Here is a 19,323-nt window from a genome sequence, read left to right as displayed (position 1 = left end):
AGTGTGTGTAAATGGCCGAGCCACTCGAATGTGCTCTGTGAAGAGCCGACAGCCCGGGACAGTGGAATAGGTACAGCACATGATAGATGTCCGATGGTACTCTATCAGGTCTCGAGATTGTGGGTTTCAAGGAATAGGAAAATTTTGAAGCTTACGGTTGGGGCAGGTAGATAATAAAGAAACACAATCGAGTAGAGCACCAACGAGGAACTAGTCGCACCTCGTCCTCCGACAAGAGAGGATTTGGGAATTGGGCAGGCGTATGCCAATGGATGGTTGAAGGATCCATCAGTCTGGGGCCTTAGACATCTTAAAAGGAGTTCGTTTTAGGGCCTGTACCCTGAAAAAAGGCTTCTAAAACATTTCTTCACTTTTGAATGTCCAATACGACCTTTTCTTATTGAAAACACACAAAAGTAAAACCTCAAAGGGGCGAATTCCACTGCAAACGGTTGCTATTCGACTGACCCTCATTGTATGTGCAGCCATTTTTTCGCAGGGAGATTCCATTCCCACCACAATCACCACATGCTACCCCCATGATAGATTAATGGAATATTTTGACAGGAGAAGGAGAAAAACACGTATGGGGTGACTGATTAATTGGCATTTATTTGGATTTGGCAAAATACTAGTTGAACAAAAGAAGGGCCAGCAGGCCTATGAGGGCCAAGCTCAGGCCTGCTACCCTTTGACCCAGACCTGCACTCGACTTGGCGTAGGCCAAGTCGAACGTGTTGCAGGCCACGGATTCGAGGGAGTTCCCCGGGAGGCAGAGCGAGCAATCTCGGCTCTCCAGGCAGCTCTTCTGCTCCTTCAGGGACGTGGCACAGCCGCGCTGAAGGTTCTCGCCCACGACCTTGACATAGCAGTATGAATTGCTGGAGGTCGGAAGACCGCACTGTGAGGACTTCAGTGTGGAGGCGGCTCCCTCGTTGCAGGTGGACGACTGAAGGGAGGAGAGAGAGAGTATAGCAGTAGAGTAGAGCACTTTGAAAGGTGGCTTAGGAGAGACCCACAGTAGATCCGCTGCACTGAATGCACTTGAAGTCGCTTCGTCCCTGATTGTTGCACAGTTCTCCGCTGCATTTGTGGCACTCCGGACTCCTAGCCTGGCACTTGGCCTGTCCTTCCAGGGAGATCTGCGACAGACAGCCTCTCTCGCTGACGGCAACTATGGAAGAGATGGTTTTAGACCTGGAACCGCTGAGGGCTGAGGGCTGTCCGCTGGAGACTTACAGTCCTCGTAGATGGTCACACAAATGTCCAGTCGATCTGCGCAGCCGATGGTCACATTCTGCTTTGTTGTCCTCAGACAGTTGATGCCCTCGCAGCTGTAGCACTGGGGCGGTTCTGCCGCATTCCGCAGCTCTGGCGACTCCCAGGCACAGGCCTGAGGGACGACCAGGATAGCCAACAGACAGGCAATCACTCCAGACCAAAATGGCAGCATATTTCTAATTGGACAGTGGAACATTCAACACCTTTGCTAAACCGAATAGAACTGAAACTGAACGGCAATTGGATTTCGAAAACACCACACCAAAATGCACAATTGTTTGCGCCACTTGAGACCATGTTCCCTGTCCGCCAGCCCACCCACTCCATGCTATCCCCCCCCCACAGCCACTGATAACGAGATAGCCAAGAGTTCTCTGGTGTATATTTCGACTAAGAAATACCGCAACATCAGAACGATAAGGGCACAGGCTACCAAAGAGGATTCAGGGCAACTTTTAGGTCCCTATGCTGCCACAGAACTAATTGTGTTTCCAAAGCTCGTCCAGTTCCAGAGGTCTATCAGGAAAAACAGACGAAAAGACTCGTTTCAGAATACGGTATACCCTGGGTATTACCAGGTTACACTGTTCTAGGGCAAGTAATTTCAAGATGTTTCCCTAGATTAGAGCCGATTCCCTGACAAGTGCCCGTATCTCGAATGACCATTGAAGTGGGATTGTAAGAAATCTTATCTGCCTTTGAGGCATGCCAAATGGGTGATATTTTGACCCTGACTCATCCGCATGATTGCCTGAAGATTTCATTGAATTAAATATTATTTATTAACAATTGTTTTGATTTTTAGAAATAATACTTCCCCCCATTTATAGTGTTTTTATTGTCGTCAATTTCTTCGTTGCCTTTCGATTGCCCATCGCCGGCCAATTGGTATTTTCTGTGCCTGTGGGTTATCTTTGACTTATCGCCGCGGATCGCAGCGACTTTTTGCAATCAATTTTTATGACACACAAAAATATAATCGTGGCGTGTGATAGATAAGGCTGAGTAAGACATTTGCGCTTTTAATTGAATGGAGTGCAGCTCTTCAAGATCTTTGACGAACGATATTCCACGAATAGATTGTGGTTGTAGTACAAGCTCTGGTATATAGCATATTTCGTAGTAATACTGGTCAAAAATAGTTAGCTTACAGCAATCCCCGCAGATTTTTCTTTGTTTTCCTTTGCCGCAATTGAAAACTTTCCCGGAAAAACTTGAATGGTTAGGTCACACCCGTCAAAAGTTTGTGGGACTCGCACAAATTAAAGCCCAACTGTACTTATTTGCATACATTTACAGCAGATTTTCGAAGAAAACCAACACGAGGGGATTACGTTACACAATCGCAAGGCGGGGGGCGGTCCAGGGGGGGAGACTAAGCCCCCAAAATGGAAAAAGAAGGGAAAATAATACTAAAAAATAACAAAGAAATATGCAAAGCAGATGAATTGGGGATACGAGTGCGGGAAAGGAAAACGAAAGGACCCGAAAATGGAAAACTGGAAAAACTGAAATTGTTATACAAATTGTGAGCTCTGCAGCGGGGGGAGGGGGTCGGCAGAGGGCAAGCTTTTTTTCCCCTCAAAAGTATATAAAAGGAAAACGGAAAGGAAAAGGTGGCGCAAGGCCCAGCTGATGGAGCAAAAGATCTCCCGGAGATTCGTCTAAGAGGGATCGTACCTCCTCCGCTTTCTCCCCTTCATCCTCGTCTATTTCCGCGGCCTTGTCTTCTACGTATTCCTCCTCAAACTCTCGGGAATCGACTCCTTCGTTAAGCGTAATTTTCTCCACTCGCTGCACCAAGACATCTTCCCCCCCGGCCGCCCATATCTTCTTGGGGGCTACATAGAAATCTCCCCGGGGTCCTCCGGTTACGACTTCATGGCGATCCAAGCATTTGATTCTCTCCACTCGACGCATGGACCTGCCCCTGCTCTCGCCGCTAACCACAAACTGGAACTCATCCAGACCGGCGCAGGCCGCCGAGTAGACACCCCCTCGACTGACCACCACCAGGCCGCCATTGAACTCCGTGTGGTGCCTGAGAAGGCGTCGCATCACCGCCTCGGCGGCACTGGCCGGTGACTGTCCGGCGCGGAGGGCCTCTACGGCCAACAGGGCGGGCAAAAAGCGCATCAGGACATCCCCGTCTCCGGTGGCCAGGGCGCCGCCCACTTGGTTGTCGGCATAGATGCCGGCTCCGGGCACAGCAGCATCGCCCACTCGCCCGGGGATGCGGAAGCGCGCGCCGCTCGAGAGGCTGGCCGCATGGAGGTGGCCTTCCGTGTCCAGGGCCAGGAAGCCCACCTGATCGTGGTGGCCCGGCTCGATGGGGTACTCCTGACGCATCTCCCGCTGGTGCTGCTCCTGGGGAAGCGGCGAGAACGTGCCGCAGCTGTCGTTGGCCAGCGGACGCACATTCCGCCAGAAGTTGGGCTGACATTTGCCCAGAAGCCAGGGGAGCAGGACGTCCAAAGTGGTCGAAAGAGAGTGAACCTCTTTCTTGTGCCCCATGGCCTCGGCGAAGCTGGCGGCAGCCTCACCCACCAACAGCGAGTGGTTCGTGTACCTCAGGACGTCGTGCGCCACTCCGATGGCATTGCGTATCCCTGGCATTCCGGCCACAGCCCCGTAGTCCATGTTTGCGCCATCAATGAGGGCCGCCTCCAGGGTGATCCCGCCGGAGCTGTCGGGAGCGCTGTGACCGCCCAGAAGGCGGCCGCAGCTGTTCGAATTCTGGCAGTGCAGGCAGCCTTGGATCACGGCCTGGCGCGTCCGCCGTGGGCCCTGCCGGAGCACGGTCCATGCCTCGCGGTTGGCGTCCGTGTAGTTCCAAGTGCTGATCAACAGCGGCAGAAAGCTTTGGGGGATCGGATGAGCTGGGACTGAGAGCCGGGCCTTGAGCAGTGGCAACAGCAGGAGACTCAGAAGCTGCGCGCGACACATGTACCTCATGACTGAGGCCCCGACGAGTGCTGTGATGCCTTTTAACGTTGCTGATTTCTTATTTTTTCTGATTGGATTAGTGGCCCCCAGTGAATCGTTCGATGGGAGTTGCAAAAACAACTTGGAAACTATTCCCAAGAAGTTGAAAACTTTTCAAATTAAAAGCAAATCGATCCGAAACAACACGAGTACTCAACAAGAACAAGCACAGACCCAACCCCAGACCAATTAAGATTCATGAATAAGTCAGACATGGATTTTGCACCTCCTTGGATACATTTCAGGCGAACAGCCACACACTTGATTTATTTGCCGCTGACAATAAACAATTTGCAAGTATTTATCATATTCAGATTCGGGCATTGTCAGCGGGACACACACTTGTATCCATGAGATACAAATATTTGTTATGCATCGAACTTTTTTCGTATCTGTGTGCGTCTTGTGTGTGGGCGGGTATCTGAGGAAAACAAACACTTTTCCTGGAAAATCACAGAGAGGGAAAGATTGCCACCCACTCGACCCACTGGGAGGAGGTGCGTTTTGCCAAGAATCAGTTTGGGAAGGGAATATATTCAGCCGCCATATGGTTATGTTGCGCAGTGTATCTATTCTTGATAGTTTTTGGTGTAAATAATTTAATGCTGATTGGATGTTTGCCCACCGTGAGATCTGTGTCCCAGGGGCGCCCTGCTCTACCCTGCTCCTGCTCCCCATCCACTTATCAAAAATGCTGTTTTCTCACAATTGGCTTCAATCATGCTGGCCATATGCATTGGTTGTTGATTGACTGATGGCAGGCCCCAGCACCAGCCCCATCCCCAGCCCCCAGTCCTAGCTTTTCGATTTCCTTTTGGCCAGCAACCGCCCCACGCTTTTGCTTTTGCGGCCTGTGGTTGGCTCTGTCCCTCTATCTCTATCTAGTTCACGCCCTATCTCCCTCTCTCTGCCCCTCTGTCTCTCTCTCTGTGGAAGAGCTCCCTTCAGGCTTGTAATTGCGTTTATTGTGCGTTTGAGATTTGTAATTCGGTCGATGCGTGTCGTCCCTCTGTCCATGTTTGGGCCTCGTTTGGCGTGTTGATTGAAAATGGCTCAAGAGTAATTGACAGTTTATTGGCTGACGCGATTGTTCGCGTTGTAGCTGGTGTGTCGGAGAGGAGAGAAGAGGAGAGAACTAGGTCGAAATGACAAACTAGAGTCCAAGTATCCCTCGAAAGACAGACCAAACTAGATGCTACATCATTTTCAAGATGGAAAGTCTTCAGTTTAGTTCAGTATACATGTGCATATACGAGGTATGTAGGTGTTTGTGTGTGTGTGTTGTAACTCGAAATATTCAAGTGCATTTGGCAGCCCATAAGGGAAGGCAGGAGAGTACAGTAAGAGCGCCACTTAAGTGCGTTGCGGGCCTCTTTTCAGGTCAACTAATGGTGGCATTTTGGCAAAGGCAACATCCAACAACAACAACAACAACAATAATCATGTGAATAACATTTTTACTGGAAAAGTGGATTTCCTTTGGCGCCATTTTGCGGCATTTTCCGTCTCTTTGGCGGAGCATTTGCTCGGCTTGCCACACGGCCCGTGCTTTGGCGTTTTATTCACGGAAAACCCAACCCATTCCCCCCCCGCCACCATCCGCCCCGCGCCGCCTCTCGAAACCGCTCGACACAAAGTGGTGCTCGAGGTTGCGTCCAGGCGTAAAAGTGTTTGTAGCCGCCAGAGCTTCCATCAAGCTTATTTTGCCACTGAAGAGCCCCCCCCAGACGGGCCCCGAAGGAAAGGTTAGCGGGTGCGGCCCGCATTCGGGTCAGGGTTCTCGCGGAGGAGCAGACTCAAAGACTGTGGCGGCTGACATAGAAATGTCGCGGAAGTGGGTGAAGGCTGTTCGAAAGAGTTGCACTCTCAGAGAAGGGAAAGCGAAAGGCTGGAGGGTACGTGAATCCCAGTATTTCTGAAAGTATGTCTCTAAATTATTGATCAACCCATCTTCCCCCTTCTCCGGCATAATCTTTGGAAGTAGACAACTTGGTTAATCGCCAGAGATCCCCCAAAGGCCAGACCAGTTCCAATGGACACCCAAGGCGATACAGAGTTGGTCTGGGATTTTGCTAGTTGTCAGAGCCTTGGGTGGCATCCAGCGACATCCAACAATCAAAACTGCCATGATTAATGTCAACACAATTGACATAAAGCATTGGCCAGGGCCAAGAGCGGAAAGCCAAAGCCCCTGCCAGGCAACTGGAAAAACTCGAATCTGACAGGGACACAGACAGAGCAGGCCCGTCCCGGGCAAGTGGAGGATGCAATTATTGATGGATTATTTACTGTCAGCACTGTCCGTTATGACAATGAGATATGGCCACAGGGCGGGCTGGCCGGGCTGCCATGTCTGGAGAATGTCTGCAGCCAATGACATCGACTAGACGATGGAGAGGACTTGCCAGCAGCCCCCGAGCATTGGCCAGCGTCGAGTCATTGAATTTTCTTTGGCATCTCTCATCTCTGACTTTGCAATTTATGGCCCGCAATTATCCTGCGTGGCATGTGCAGCGCAAGTATGCCCTATCAAGGCATTGATGCAATAATTGCGCGTAATCACCTTTCATATAAATAACCAAACAATAACCGCCAAGACCGCCCAGACGCCCCACCTGAGGGGGAGGAAACTCTAAGGAAATCCAAAGTCAAAGTCAATGCTGGGCGACGCCTTCACTCATTTACATATTTCGTGTAATTATGCGTGGAAATTACAACGGGAGCGAAGACCGAAGATTTTATAATCGGGAATGCTATGGCCATCGTCATCCAGCCATCCATCCGTCCATCCGTCGCATAACTTCTTGTCATGGGCCCTGAGACGGGGGGCTGCCAGTCGGGCCCAGACGTTTGCCGTTAATTATGTTGACAGCAGCGATGGGAATGATGGAATTGGGGGTTTGGGGAGTGGAGACCACCAGCCATGTCGTGTCAATCGATAAACGTTTAATCGCCTTGAATTGATAATAACCAAACTGTACATTATGATGATGATGATGATGATGATGACAGAGAATGGACATTCCGTCTAATGGATAATTTGTGTTTGGGCTCAGCTTTTGATTTGGCCGCTCAATCGCATTTCAAATGCAAAACGTCAGACCGAAACGGAAATGAAGGCGAAAAAAAAGAACAGTTGGTTGGAGCAGGTTTCACCGTTAATTCCAAAGGAATTATGGGGCGGGGGGACAATCATTTGAGGGGTGTGTCCTCTGTATATGGGGAAGACCTCTGCCTTGATTTAGGTGTAAAAAGTCGGATGACCTTTTGGGATTTATTTATTTGTTCTTTTCCAATAATAAAATTACTCACCAAGAAAAAAAAACATTTAGAAAGTCCAAACTGAAAAGAAAAATAGTTTGATAAAAAAAAAACAGTAATAAATGGAATAATTTAGAGATATATTAAAAATTGAATAAAAAAAACAAAAATTATGGAATAATAAAAGGAAAAAAATGACGTGTGCGTCGGCCGGGAATCGAACCCGGATCAACTGCTTGGAAGGCAACTATGCTGACCATTACACCACCGACGCCGCTTGGTGTCGAACGGAAATATACCCCATTCCAAGAAGCTGATATCAGAACGACTCGAGAACACTGCATGGAAAGAGGGAGAGAGAGAGAGAGAGAGGGACAGAGGGGGAGTGGTAAGGGATAGGGTCTATCATAGGAATCATTTTGTGTGATTGCCAGACATTGACAGGCAATAAATCGGCAATTATCAGGATTATCCATCGAACGATGGTAAATAATTTAGTGGAAATCATAGTTAAGCAAATTTACTTTACAGTTGAACTTTGACGGAGAGACAGGTAGAGAAGGAGAGAGAGGGAGAGAGAGAGAGAGAGAGACGTGTGGCACATGCTTCCTCTTACGAATTGCAGAAATGTGCAGAATTTATGAGCAGCCGCAAGATAAATAAAATGATATTTATGCTGATTGCTTATTTGCTTTGAGAGTAATTGGTTAAATTTGTTTGCCTCCCCGAGTAGGTGTAGGTGTTGCGTAGGTGTCAAAGGTCAATGGTTGTCTGTGCGAGCCATGACTGCCAGCGGCAAAAACTTGCTCAACTTGCCCAAAATGCCAAATGTCTAGCGCGGCGGCAGGAGGAGGCGGAGGAGGAGCAAGTTTTTGCGAGGCCTCCGCCAGACTTTGCTTTTGACAAACTTATTAAAAAAGTTTCTGCCAGTCGGCAAATATCATAATCATCTGCATTTCAGCGCTAGTACACACGACTACGAGTACTTATCAGGGTCGGAGTGTGCCTAATTCGGAATTAGTTTTTGCACAAAAGTTCTTTGTTGGTCTGTTGCCATGATCAACAATTTTAATTAAAATATTTTCTGAAATTAATATGTATGAATATTGTTTGTGTGTGTGTGTTTTTTTTTTTTGCCCACTTATTTGTATTATGGAAACTTTAGAATGCAGATTTTTTTTTGCTTTGCGGCCAGGGGTATATAGGGCTTGCACTACAAAATATGTATGTATGTATATTATGTGGCATAATTTTGGGTGTTGACATGGAATTAATTAAGGCCGAGCTGGTTTAAGTTTGACTCAACCAAATACAAATAGTTTTCATATCTATAACGACTGTTCGAGGGGCTTGCCCATTGCCCCCAAGATTCAAATACTCCCACTCTGTACTCCACTCTATAAATACTGGAAGAAGAGGTATCACTTCGGCTGCTTCTACATCTTCTTTATCTGCTGCACCTCCCCACTTTTTATTTATTTATAACCGCGTAAGCTAAACTTTGAATACCAGGAGGAGGAACCCAGGAGGAGGAGGACCCCAGGAGGAGGGTACATTACAAAAATGGAGAAAAAAACCTGACCTCGCTGGACAGTGGCCGCCTGGTGGAGCTTTCCTGTTCGGGAAACGGCATCCACTGCGTCTCATAATTGGCTGGCGGTGCTTGGACTAATAGAATTAGAATGTGCACCACATGGGCAATTTTCATCAAATTTGTCGCTCAGTGTGTGCTGCAGCTGTGGCACCATCGAGCGGACAAGATCGCTGCGCTCGCCATGCGCTCCTCTGGGCCTGGCTAATTAGTTGGCCAAGAAAAAAGGCGGCACAAAAGAGCAACAACTTTACGCTATGTGGCGGGCATGTTGCATGTTGCATGAGGATGTGGATGTGGATGTGGATGCCGCCGACAGTGTCACCAAAGGTTGATTGGGATCAAGGTGAGAACGGAGTTGCATGTTGCATGTTGGTTGTCCGCTGTCCGTTGTCCGCTGTTGTCGCCGCCGCGGAGCCATGAATTGTGCACTTTATGGTCGGTCGGTGAATGGGAATGGGGAATGCCACGGCTTGTTGCAACTTGTTCGCGGATCGTGTCTGGGTGCTGTTGGACAGCCCATGGGGCTCTCCGGCTCTACGTTGATGTGGGCCTTTGGAAGATTATTCCTGGCAGATCGGCAGATAGTATCTATTATATCTACCTCGAATAGCCGCCCCCGGCCCGATGCCTGGACCCATGCCATGCTCGATTGCTTCCTTCCATCGGCTAACGGTTAAACTATAGAATTACGGTATACAACAGAATGCAATTAACTTGGCCATCGTCATGGTCGTTGTCGGCCGTGACCAGTCGGAAAAAAAATCGCCATGCTTTGAGCCCAAATAACGTGAAATATTTTCCTTTTCGCCTGACAACGGAAATTAAATTGCATGAAATTGGAAAATTATTACACGCAGGCACACACACCGAGTGGGGCGGGGGGAGAGGGAGAGCGGTGTAGGGGGGGGTGGAGGGAGGAGGAAATGGCATTTACATAGTGTTGAGGTGGCCATGCAATTTGGTTAGCCATTTAAGCCAAATTAAGGCTCTGTTGGTAGCACTGCCACTAGTCCCAGCCGCTGCCACGATGTGCCGCAGCACGCACGCTGGTCAGATGCAATCAAGGTTGCAATTTTCTTAACCAGTTTCCCCTTTAACCAGTTGACAATTCGTGTGCGTAACGCCGCGGTCCACGCCGCCTGCCGCCTGCCGCCTGCCTCCTCGTTTCGCTGGGTTCTGGCAATTTTTCTAACGATGACACGCCACCGAGACGAGAGGCCAATCTTGGCCAAGTTTGGTTGTGGCTCTGGCTCTGGCATCGGCATCGGCATGCATTGGCAATCAGTTGGCAGTTTGTTTGGCTTAATCGTCTACGTAATTGATATGCGTGGCTGGGAGGCTGGGAGGCTGGCGGGGCCGAGATCCTTTTTAATTAAACTCCACAGCTCGCTGGCTCTCTGGCTCGCTGGCTCTCTGGCTCGTTGGCCGGCCATGGAACAGAGACATTAATACGGGCCGAGACCCGATTGGGCTGTGGCTGATACTCGTACAGATGCCATCTCGTTTGGAAATCGTTCCAGACGATTGACATAGATGACATCGATGGTGCCGCATGGGGGGTCCGGGGCAAATTGATCCGGTAATTAGGCTAGAGCAGCGATAAATACTATATGAAGCACACGGTAATGCCGATCGATTGGCATTTCGGATAGTGTTCCGCTAATCGAAGGCTAACCACAAGTTTTAGAGCCATCAACACTGCCAGTGATGGATAGTTTCGAATGGGAAGCCTCTGTTCTTTCCAGCTATTGAGTTTTCTGACCTTTCTGTGGCTTTTAAAATAAATGGGAATTTCATTTGGAAACCCTTCTCGTGGAAAACTCATTTATGCGTATGTGCCAAAAATTACAATTACAAATAGTCTCGATTCGCTTTGGTCCTGCTCAACGGGGGGCCAGTGGCAGTGCCACTACGCTGGACAAAGACAAATATTGGCCCGCAATCACTCAGCTGTGAAGATGCCGCAGAGCAAACAGAAACAAGCTGAAACAGTGAGCGGCAATAGCAGCACAACAGCAATGGTCATCATAATACACAGCCAGACAGTGGCTGCTATAAATATGCGAATTCGAATCGAACCGATGGGAGTCCCAAATAAACAAAATGAAACGTGCCCCTGGGGAGCTGGGAGCCAGATGGGAGTGTGGGAGCCATTGGAATGCCAAAAACGTAAAACAGCTGAGAGAGAGAGACAGAGAGAGAGAGAGAGACCCAAGCCAAATATTGGCATTGCCGGTGGTCGTTGATAGCAAGGGTATTCGGTGTTCGTTGTGAGAGAGAAGAACCCTTTGGGACTCGGGATCGGCATAAGTAAAAGAGTACCAATTTGGCTGGTCCCATCCTGGATCAAATTAAGCACTGAAATGCAAATTACTCAAGTTGTGGCCAAGGCAGGGCAGGGCAGGGCAGGGAAGGGAGAGGGAAATTCTGGTTCTGGTTAACCAAAATTTAGTTGCATCCGGTTCTCGCACGAGGAGCTGTGGCTGCGGTGAAGCATCCCGTACTTCCACTCGCATTCCACTCTATTCCACATGCCACTTGATTGTTGCAACTATAGAAATCACCGGTACAAAAGTATAAGTCTAGCCTGGGGCAGGGAAGCTTCTTATATCCGCTCAGAATGATGAATCTTGTATAGATTATCCTTTGTTCCGGCTCTACTTGTAGGGTATTCAATCCCTGCGGTGCATCCCAGAATCACAATACTCCCAGCAGGGCAAGGGTATAGGGAAGCTCGTGAACAATATTTGAGGGCACTCTGAGGGCAACTGCAAGCCGTTTCGATTGTGTGCGTGCGTGACTTTGACCCTCGCTCCTCGCCCCTCGCCCTGGAGCACCTTGGAGTGGTCTCCTCTCCGACAGACACATAAATCGAGCAGCAAATCAATTATGTTAACCGTCTGCGAGCTCTTATCTCCGGCCCCACTCTGCATGTGGCTGCTTGATTATAATCCAAGGTCAGTAAGGGTCCAGAGCATGACCCCCTTCCCCCCTATGAGACGGGGGAGAGAAAGATCATCTTGAATATTTCACGCACGTTCTGTGCATTAATTGATATTTGCAGTAATACGCATAAGTCAAGAGCGAGGGACAGCAACGAAATGAATAGCAAATGAACTCGGTGTGAGACAGACACCACAATGCGAGCCCAGCCCGGGGAGAGATGGAGCCTGCTGAGAAGCCGAGTGTGCAGCCAAGCGAAAAGGTTGGTATTCCTTAAGCCACATCCCAGTCGAAGAGCCCTCGGACAGCCCTCGGAGAGAGTGTGCCAACATTTCGCTTTGGCTGTATGAAATCTGTTTTAGAGAATTTAGTGCAAACAAAACGCTTTTGCCGTATGAAAACGGAATACTAATTAGTCCTCCCTGCAGTGACCTTGGACCTGGCCGAACAAATTCCATCTTAAATGCCAGAACTAAATTATTGGCTTAAATATTTACCCCTTGAGTCAGCGTAATGGAATTTTCCAGGCAAATATTTGATGACAAACACACGGTGGGGGGAGGGGAGGGGCTTGTGAACGAAAACATAAGCCAAAAAAATAGAAAAATATTTTACAAAAAATGTACTTGTGCGTCGGCCGGGAATCGAACCCGGATCAACTGCTTGGAAGGCAACTATGCTGACCATTACACCACCGACGCCGCTTGAAAGATCGGGGAATTTCTACCCCCAAGAACCGCACGACTGCGGAATGCCGGAATCGGACTGAAACCAGCCCAACGTTCTATAAATAGATCGTAGGGCACGACATGCTACGCTTGAGAGATACGAATGACGGAAATCTCGGGTTTCTCGCTTATCAAATTGGGTCGGTTCGAGGCGAAACTATGGAGCAATCCGGAACCAATTGGACGCGGAATGGGAATGGGAATGGGTATGAACAAGTAAAATCCATGGGCTAAAGATCTATTAGAGCAACTCTTTATCGCTGGAAAATTATACAAAATCACATTAAAAACATCAGTAGGAGTTATACCACCTCCCACCCATGGCTAAGAGAGGGGGGTTACGTGACAAATGTTTGAACGCTTACAATTGGTCACCCCAGTACGAGGTCCATTCATAGTCAAAAAGCTTTTCAATGCAAAGAGACGGCCTGGCGGGTCACCCACACTCGTGCCGCACTAGACAAAAGGCCGGGGGAGAAGTAGGGGTAACCACAGGCGGTCCACGAGCCAAACTTATTTATTACACACCATTTTCAGATGTTTGATCTACCAAACACGGCGAACCCCCGTAAGCCGTAAAGCGAGGAGGAGGCCCAGGCCGCTGTTTGAGGCCTAAACAACCGAATCGTGTTTAGTTTTGATCTCTGACATGCTTTCAGTTCCTAACCGATCGCTCTATGTTTCTAATTAATTTGTATGATCCGCTCGCAGCGTGGCGGTAATTTCCCGCATCCGAGAGCATTCCTGAAGCCCTAACAAATTGCAGGCCATACATCAAAATCTATCAAATGAATGACCATTTTATTTGGCTACCTTTTTCGACCATTCCGTATGGCACATAATTGATGGGACCCGGGAGTCTGCTAGGGTCGCGGGGTCTGTGGTAACTCCGATTGCTCTTGGCGGGGAACAACGGGGTTGACACTGGCTGCCAAATGATGTCATTGTCGGAGCTGGCACAAAGTCTCGGCCCTGGAACCTGTTGCTCTCAAAAGAGTTTCGTTTCTCTCTCTCTTTTATAAATTATTTATTCAGATTTTTCTTTTCTTTGCGCTTTTTTTGGGCCTACCTATTGAGACGTCTACTTTGGTTAATTGAGTCCATTATTTGGTTCGGAGTCTTTTTGTGTAGTCATGGCGGATTATGGAAGAAAGAGAATGCGTTTCGGATATGGCTAGTTAATGGAGCTAATCATTATTTATTTTGAGACTAATCTTTGGTGGGTTCCAACCGATTTGGAGCTCATTTTGAAGCTGTTAGGGAACGATATGGAAACTCTTCTTTGTAGAAAAGCCTGAAACGGTTATGAACAGTTTAATTATGGTCCAGGCCCAGTCCTTGAAAGGCTTTTGCCCACAAAATTACATATGCAAAAAAAAAAAAAGGAAAGAAGAAAAAAGGAGAATGAATGGAAAACCAGTAAAAACTAAACGGAAACTGCATAATCAAAAATCACAGCAAGCGGTAATCAACGGACCATATATTTTCAAGATGCCCCGCCGCCGCCGCCCCCCCATGACCAGCCGCCACGGACTTGAGGAGCCCACACACAGCAGCCTGGTATGGCATGTGGCATGGACCAGGGAATGGTCAAAACAAGTCCCAAGATCCAAAGGATGCTTACACGCTGCGAGTATGCGCTGTGTGCCACATGCGGCGTTCTGTTGAAAGCAACTTAGAAAGAGAGGTTGTGTCTAAGTTGCCAGACATTGAACTTGAATATGAATTTTTAATTGCATGCGGCATGCGGCATGCGGCATGCGAAACTTGCTCAAGCCAATTAATTACGCATCGATTTGTGACTCGGCAGGTTTTGCCCCAAACCACATGCGAGGAGGATGGAGAGCCGTAGCCGTAGCTGGAGCTGGAGCTGGAGTCGAGTGTTCAGCATGTGGGGAGTCAACATTTGCATTTGACAGGGGACGGGACGGCACGGGACGGGCCGGAGAGTTGCCACTTAATTGTTGCCAGCCCCAGACCCAGCCCCAGCTCCAGCTCCAGCTCCAGCTCTGGTCTCTGACTTGGCAACTTTTGCGAAATTGTATGCTTAATGGAATGCTCAAGGGATGGCTGGGGATGGAATGGCAGCTGGGATATGGGATATGGTGTAGAGCTAAAATCAAAAGCCATTAGTTTAGTCTTCGTGGGGAACCTGGGGGCTCATTTATCAATAATTTCCTGGTAAATCGATTCAAACTGCATCCCCAGTGATTGACATCCGAGTCGGGATCCCCTTCTGACCTGATTCTGAGGACTGTCGTTGCTCCAGCTTCGGCCTCCTCGTCATCTGGTGATTGCATGATTCACGGACCTGCTCCATGGCCTGTGGCTTGCAAAATAAGTTTCAATTATCCACAGGTACACGGCAAGCGATGAATAATAATTTCATTTAAGTGAAACCCTCTCCCGCACCAACAAAAAGGCAGTGGAAAAGGCACCGCACTCCATAAAAGCAGTTCGGTCGAACTAATCATACAATAAATGAATCCTCATCAATTCATAGACAGCAGCCGCAGCTGGAGGAAGAGGAGGGGGAGCAGCATCCTGGCATCATCGTTGTCGTCCCGGTGAGTAAGTCCGGCCAAGAGCCAGAGCCATAGCGAGAGCCCGGCCTAGCCCCCAAATGAGCCAAGAGCCAGGCAAAGGCAATAAAATTTATGTTAAGTAGCGCGGCCATAAATAGCCAAAACGCAGGGGATGGTAGGAGAGTGGCTATCGGACAACGTCGTCATCTCCTAACCTTGGCAAAGGAGCAGCAAAGAAATCAAGGAAGAAAGCCCCAATCGATATTCGGACTATGGGATACCCGTTAGTCGAAAGATCATTTCGTTTGCTTAGTTTTCTACGGTCTGGCTGTCGGATGTTCGATAGGAGTGTGGAGTCATTCTTTGTAGGGCTCTAAGCCTCTCTTCTACCCATCAGAGACACCCCAAACCTCAGCCATTACAGGGTACCACAGCGAGAGAGGAAGCAGCAAAAAAATCGTGAAATCGTGGAATGATAAATGTCAAAGCAAATGACATAAATAATCGAATCGAGCGCAAACTCAGTCAGCCATGAAAGCGATGTGCCTAGAGGGCAGGCAGCCTATCAGCGACATTGGCGTCGAGGCTCCCATAAAGAGAATAATCAGCAATGGAGGGCAATGGAGGGAGGAGCTGGAAGGAGACGAAATCCTTTAACGTCACCAAGTGTGGTCCGAGGCTCGATTGCGTGCCCCATTCCCATTTCATTCCATTCTTCCATCCGCCACGAGCACGAGCCTCGTTCTCTCCGTGGATGGGGGGGGGGGTGCCGTGGGTGGGGGGGGGGGCCCAGTGCCCGGGCCAGTGCCGGGCAAAAGAGGCAACTTCAATTATTGATAGATTATTTACTGTCAGTCAGTCAGTCGGTCCGACTGGCAGGCAGGGAGGCGGCCAGGGAGGCAGGCTTTCTGGCAGGCAATGACATTGCCCATTGGCTTTGGTTCCAAGAAGGAAAAGCCCCGTCACAGTCCCATCGACATCGTCATCTCCGACTCTTGTACGCGACTTACATTAATCATTAACTGAGGCACTTGTACCCCCACTTACCCCCCACACTCCTTTACTCCTTCACCCTTTATCTGTGCCTCTCCGTCTGTGCAATTTGTAATTCTGTATAAAGCATCAAAAGGTAGAGACTTCATATATCATAGATCTCAACTGGAAGAACGAGAATTTGCATTAACACATCATCAGTGGCTGATGAGACGCCCAGGAGGGAGTGTCTTTGTGGAAAGTATCGGTTACAAAAAGCACTTGAATCGCAGGGAAATGAGCAGAAGAATCCCGTAGATATTTTCGAAAAACAAATTACTCGAACACGAGAGCCCCCCCTATGCATAAATCAAGACCCCGATCAAAATAAGGAACTCCTCCGATCATAAATCCCCACAAGAGCAAATCGAGAAACACTTTCAAATCCGCGTGGGACTCCTCGGCAAGGGCCTCGGGCCGCTCGGCACACACCTTTATGGCTCATTAACGACATGTCTTGGCCAGCCAGTCGATGGCTTTTGCATCTTTGGGGGCTCCACCAACAAAACGAGCTCAATAAAAATAAAAACTGTCTGTTGGCTGGGGACTGGACGACAATAAAACAAAATGGCAATTTACGAGCTGCCGTGGAACGGAGCATGGCATGGTATAGATGGGGCGACGGGGGCCGAGATCCATCTGGAAAGGTGGAAACACTTGATGGGTAGTTTCGCACTAGTACATCTGGAAGATGTAGAGAGAGGAACTTCAAAAGGAGGCGCACCGCATGGCAAACGAAAAATTTGTCATGCTCAATGCGTTTCGCCTCACTCCGCCTCAAAAAAGCAAACAAAAACAAAGAGAGGAGTGCTCGCATTGAGATGGTTGTCTAAACTTGTGGAAACGCATAAATTATACTGCATATAGTACGATATACGAGAGGCTCTCTGCCATAGCAGCTGTCAACGCCCGTCCGCCCCCAGCAGCCGCCCACAATTGAGGAGCATTTCGCTGCGACTTCAAAAATGACCGACACACCGCATCGCACCCCTTCCGTTGTGCAGTTTTATGGGCGTTTCACACACTCAGAGACACGCACCGCTAACGCAGACGCCCCCTATTTTTCGGGGGTCTATTTTTGGGCATTTCTCTTAATTGAAAGTTTATTAGAGGCATTTGTTACGGCCCGGGCCGATAATGCGTTTCAGGTGAGAGCAAAAGGGGGCTTCAGGGTTAACCGTTTCTGGTTTCAATTGGGCAATGGGCGTGGAAAATTAGAGGATATGATGGGTTGGATAGAAGAAGACAGAAGACCATCTTGTTTCTATTCTTAGTCCCACATAAGATACAGCTTTTGCCGTACAGAGCCTATCGTGCAGTACATCTATGCTCTATCTAAGATCAATGCCCTCTATGCCCGATCTATCCTGCACTCTTTGGGCCGAATCTTCCGTCGAGTACAAAGTAACGTTGGCTAATGCACTCCAGCATTATCATCCGAATACCTTTCTCTTCTTCTTAATTGTATATCCAAACTCTTTCATCTCTTGACACTCTCTCGCACTCCCGCTCCAAGACTTTCTTTTCGAATTTCCTACATAAAAACTACCGAAAAATCGTAAAACTTGCCCAAATCTGTTTTTCATTACGCTACTAGAAAGTCTAGAAGCCAAGACGCAGAATAATCCCCAAACTGCACTCCGCCAGACGATGAGGAGCGGGAGGATAGATCTCTCTCTCTCTCTGTGGCTCCTGTGGAGAGGGAGATGCCGCGTAATGCATCATAAATTCACATTAACACTCTGCAGACATGTGCGCGGTCGCCTCCCTTCGGGGCCGCACTCCACTTCTGCCCCACATTGTTGTTGTTGTTGTTGTTGCTGTTGTTGTTGTCTGCCACACACATTTATGGGGCTCATTTTGCGTTTTAAAAGATACATTTTGTGTGCCATTTGTGTCATCCACGAGTATGTGTGTCGTCTGCGGCGCGACGGGTGGATTTTGTGCATCTGTTTTGTTAGAATTTTGATGCCGTTACAACCACAAGTGGTATACCCTACACATTAGGGGTACCCAGACTAGAGGAGGACGGTTACAGGAGATGTTATCCAGTATTTCCATTCGATTTTACAACCTTTTTTTGTGGACTCAAACCACCTCAGGGTGTTCTCAGATTCGAGGAGTCCCTTTTTTGGCAGCTTTGTGGCCTGACGATGGCAGCCGTCGCTTCAGTATATTTACTTTATAATTTTTTATTGCCCCATTTGAGTGTGTGGAGGCTTTTGTGCATTTGTCAAAATTTTCACGATTTACGATCGACATCATCATCATCAACATCAGGAGGAGGATGTTGTGGACCAGTGGCAGAGGAGGTTGGGTTGCCGTTGCCCTTGCCACCGCTCCAGCACCCCACAATAGCGATCCCCAATCCCCAATCCATGGCTGAAAAGCCTCCGATGACAGAACAAGATTTATGTTAATTTGTTGTGATTTATTGAACGATTTTTTATGGGAGTTTCACGCATTTTCTTCTCGGATACTCGAACCGCCAGTTGTCCTATATTTTTGTTGTGGCAAAGCACAAAACATTTGCCACAAAACCGAATGACATTTTGAGTGCTCCGCATGTTTGGTTAATTGAAAATAAAGAAACAGGCTGGTTGCCCCATTCCGAAATTGGCGGGAATTCAATGGATATTCGTACTTCATAGATACTGGGAACGGGGCTGAGAGACACCTTTTCGCACAGTTGGAGATCCGTTTGTTGAATGTCCACGGACCCCTTGGTGGGCCCCTTGGGTCCCTCCGCCGATGCGAGTATGATCAATGTGCGTCTGTCATGCAAATTTAAATTTGTCCAAAATGAAAAAAAGAAAACCCCAATCCCAATCCACGAAAGCCGGGCACGCAGGCAGGCCGCAGCCAGGCCGCAGCCGGGGGACGGGGCACCGAGGTTGATGTTGCTGCCGGGCCTAGACAAGCGGCAAGTTAATTTATGCAACACTGCAACACGGCGCGGCAACAACAACGGCCG

The 19,323-nt window shown here is 48.6% G+C and overlaps 2 protein-coding genes and 2 non-coding genes across 4 annotated transcripts; all 4 read right to left on the bottom strand.

The window, feature by feature from the left end:
• Positions 1 to 592: 592 nt before the first annotated feature.
• LOC108158240 lies at positions 593 to 1,510 on the bottom strand. The gene is made up of 3 exons (XM_017290473.2): positions 1,240 to 1,510; positions 1,020 to 1,174; positions 593 to 949 (listed from the first exon to the last, which is right to left on the bottom strand). The coding sequence occupies exons 1-3, from the start codon at positions 1,475 to 1,477 to the stop codon at positions 632 to 634; spliced, it is 711 nt and encodes a 236-aa protein (XP_017145962.1). The 5' UTR covers positions 1,478 to 1,510; the 3' UTR covers positions 593 to 631.
• A 561-nt stretch (positions 1,511 to 2,071) lies between these two features.
• On the bottom strand, positions 2,072 to 4,308 carry LOC108158225 (L-asparaginase-like protein GA18140). The gene has a single exon (XM_017290455.2). It carries the CDS (start codon positions 4,234 to 4,236, stop codon positions 2,863 to 2,865), a length of 1,374 nt encoding a protein of 457 aa, XP_017145944.1. The 5' UTR covers positions 4,237 to 4,308; the 3' UTR covers positions 2,072 to 2,862.
• Positions 4,309 to 7,729: 3,421 nt separating this feature from the next.
• Positions 7,730 to 7,801, bottom strand: Trnag-ucc. Its single transcript has one exon. It is a non-coding gene; the product is annotated as a tRNA-Gly (tRNA).
• Positions 7,802 to 12,693: 4,892 nt separating this feature from the next.
• On the bottom strand, positions 12,694 to 12,765 carry Trnag-ucc. The gene has a single exon. It is a non-coding gene; the product is annotated as a tRNA-Gly (tRNA).
• Positions 12,766 to 19,323: the final 6,558 nt, after the last annotated feature.

The sequence above is a fragment of the Drosophila miranda genome, chromosome 3, assembly GCF_003369915.1.
Source record: "Drosophila miranda strain MSH22 chromosome 3, D.miranda_PacBio2.1, whole genome shotgun sequence".
Taxonomy (NCBI): Eukaryota; Metazoa; Arthropoda; class Insecta; order Diptera; family Drosophilidae; genus Drosophila; species Drosophila miranda.
This window is presented reverse-complemented; position numbering and strand designations above follow the sequence as displayed.

Coding starts and splice junctions, on each gene's coding strand:
- LOC108158240 (XM_017290473.2), bottom strand. CDS start 1,477: ATGTTCCACTGTCCAATTAGAAATATGCTGCCATTTTGGTCTGGAGTG. Junction 1,175..1,239: donor TGTGACCATCTACGAGGACT/GTAAGTCTCCAG, acceptor TCTCTTCCATAG/TTGCCGTCAGCGAGAGAGGC. Junction 950..1,019: donor TTCAGTGCAGCGGATCTACT/GTGGGTCTCTCC, acceptor TCCTCCCTTCAG/TCGTCCACCTGCAACGAGGG.
- LOC108158225 (XM_017290455.2), bottom strand. CDS start 4,236: ATGAGGTACATGTGTCGCGCGCAGCTTCTGAGTCTCCTGCTGTTGCCA.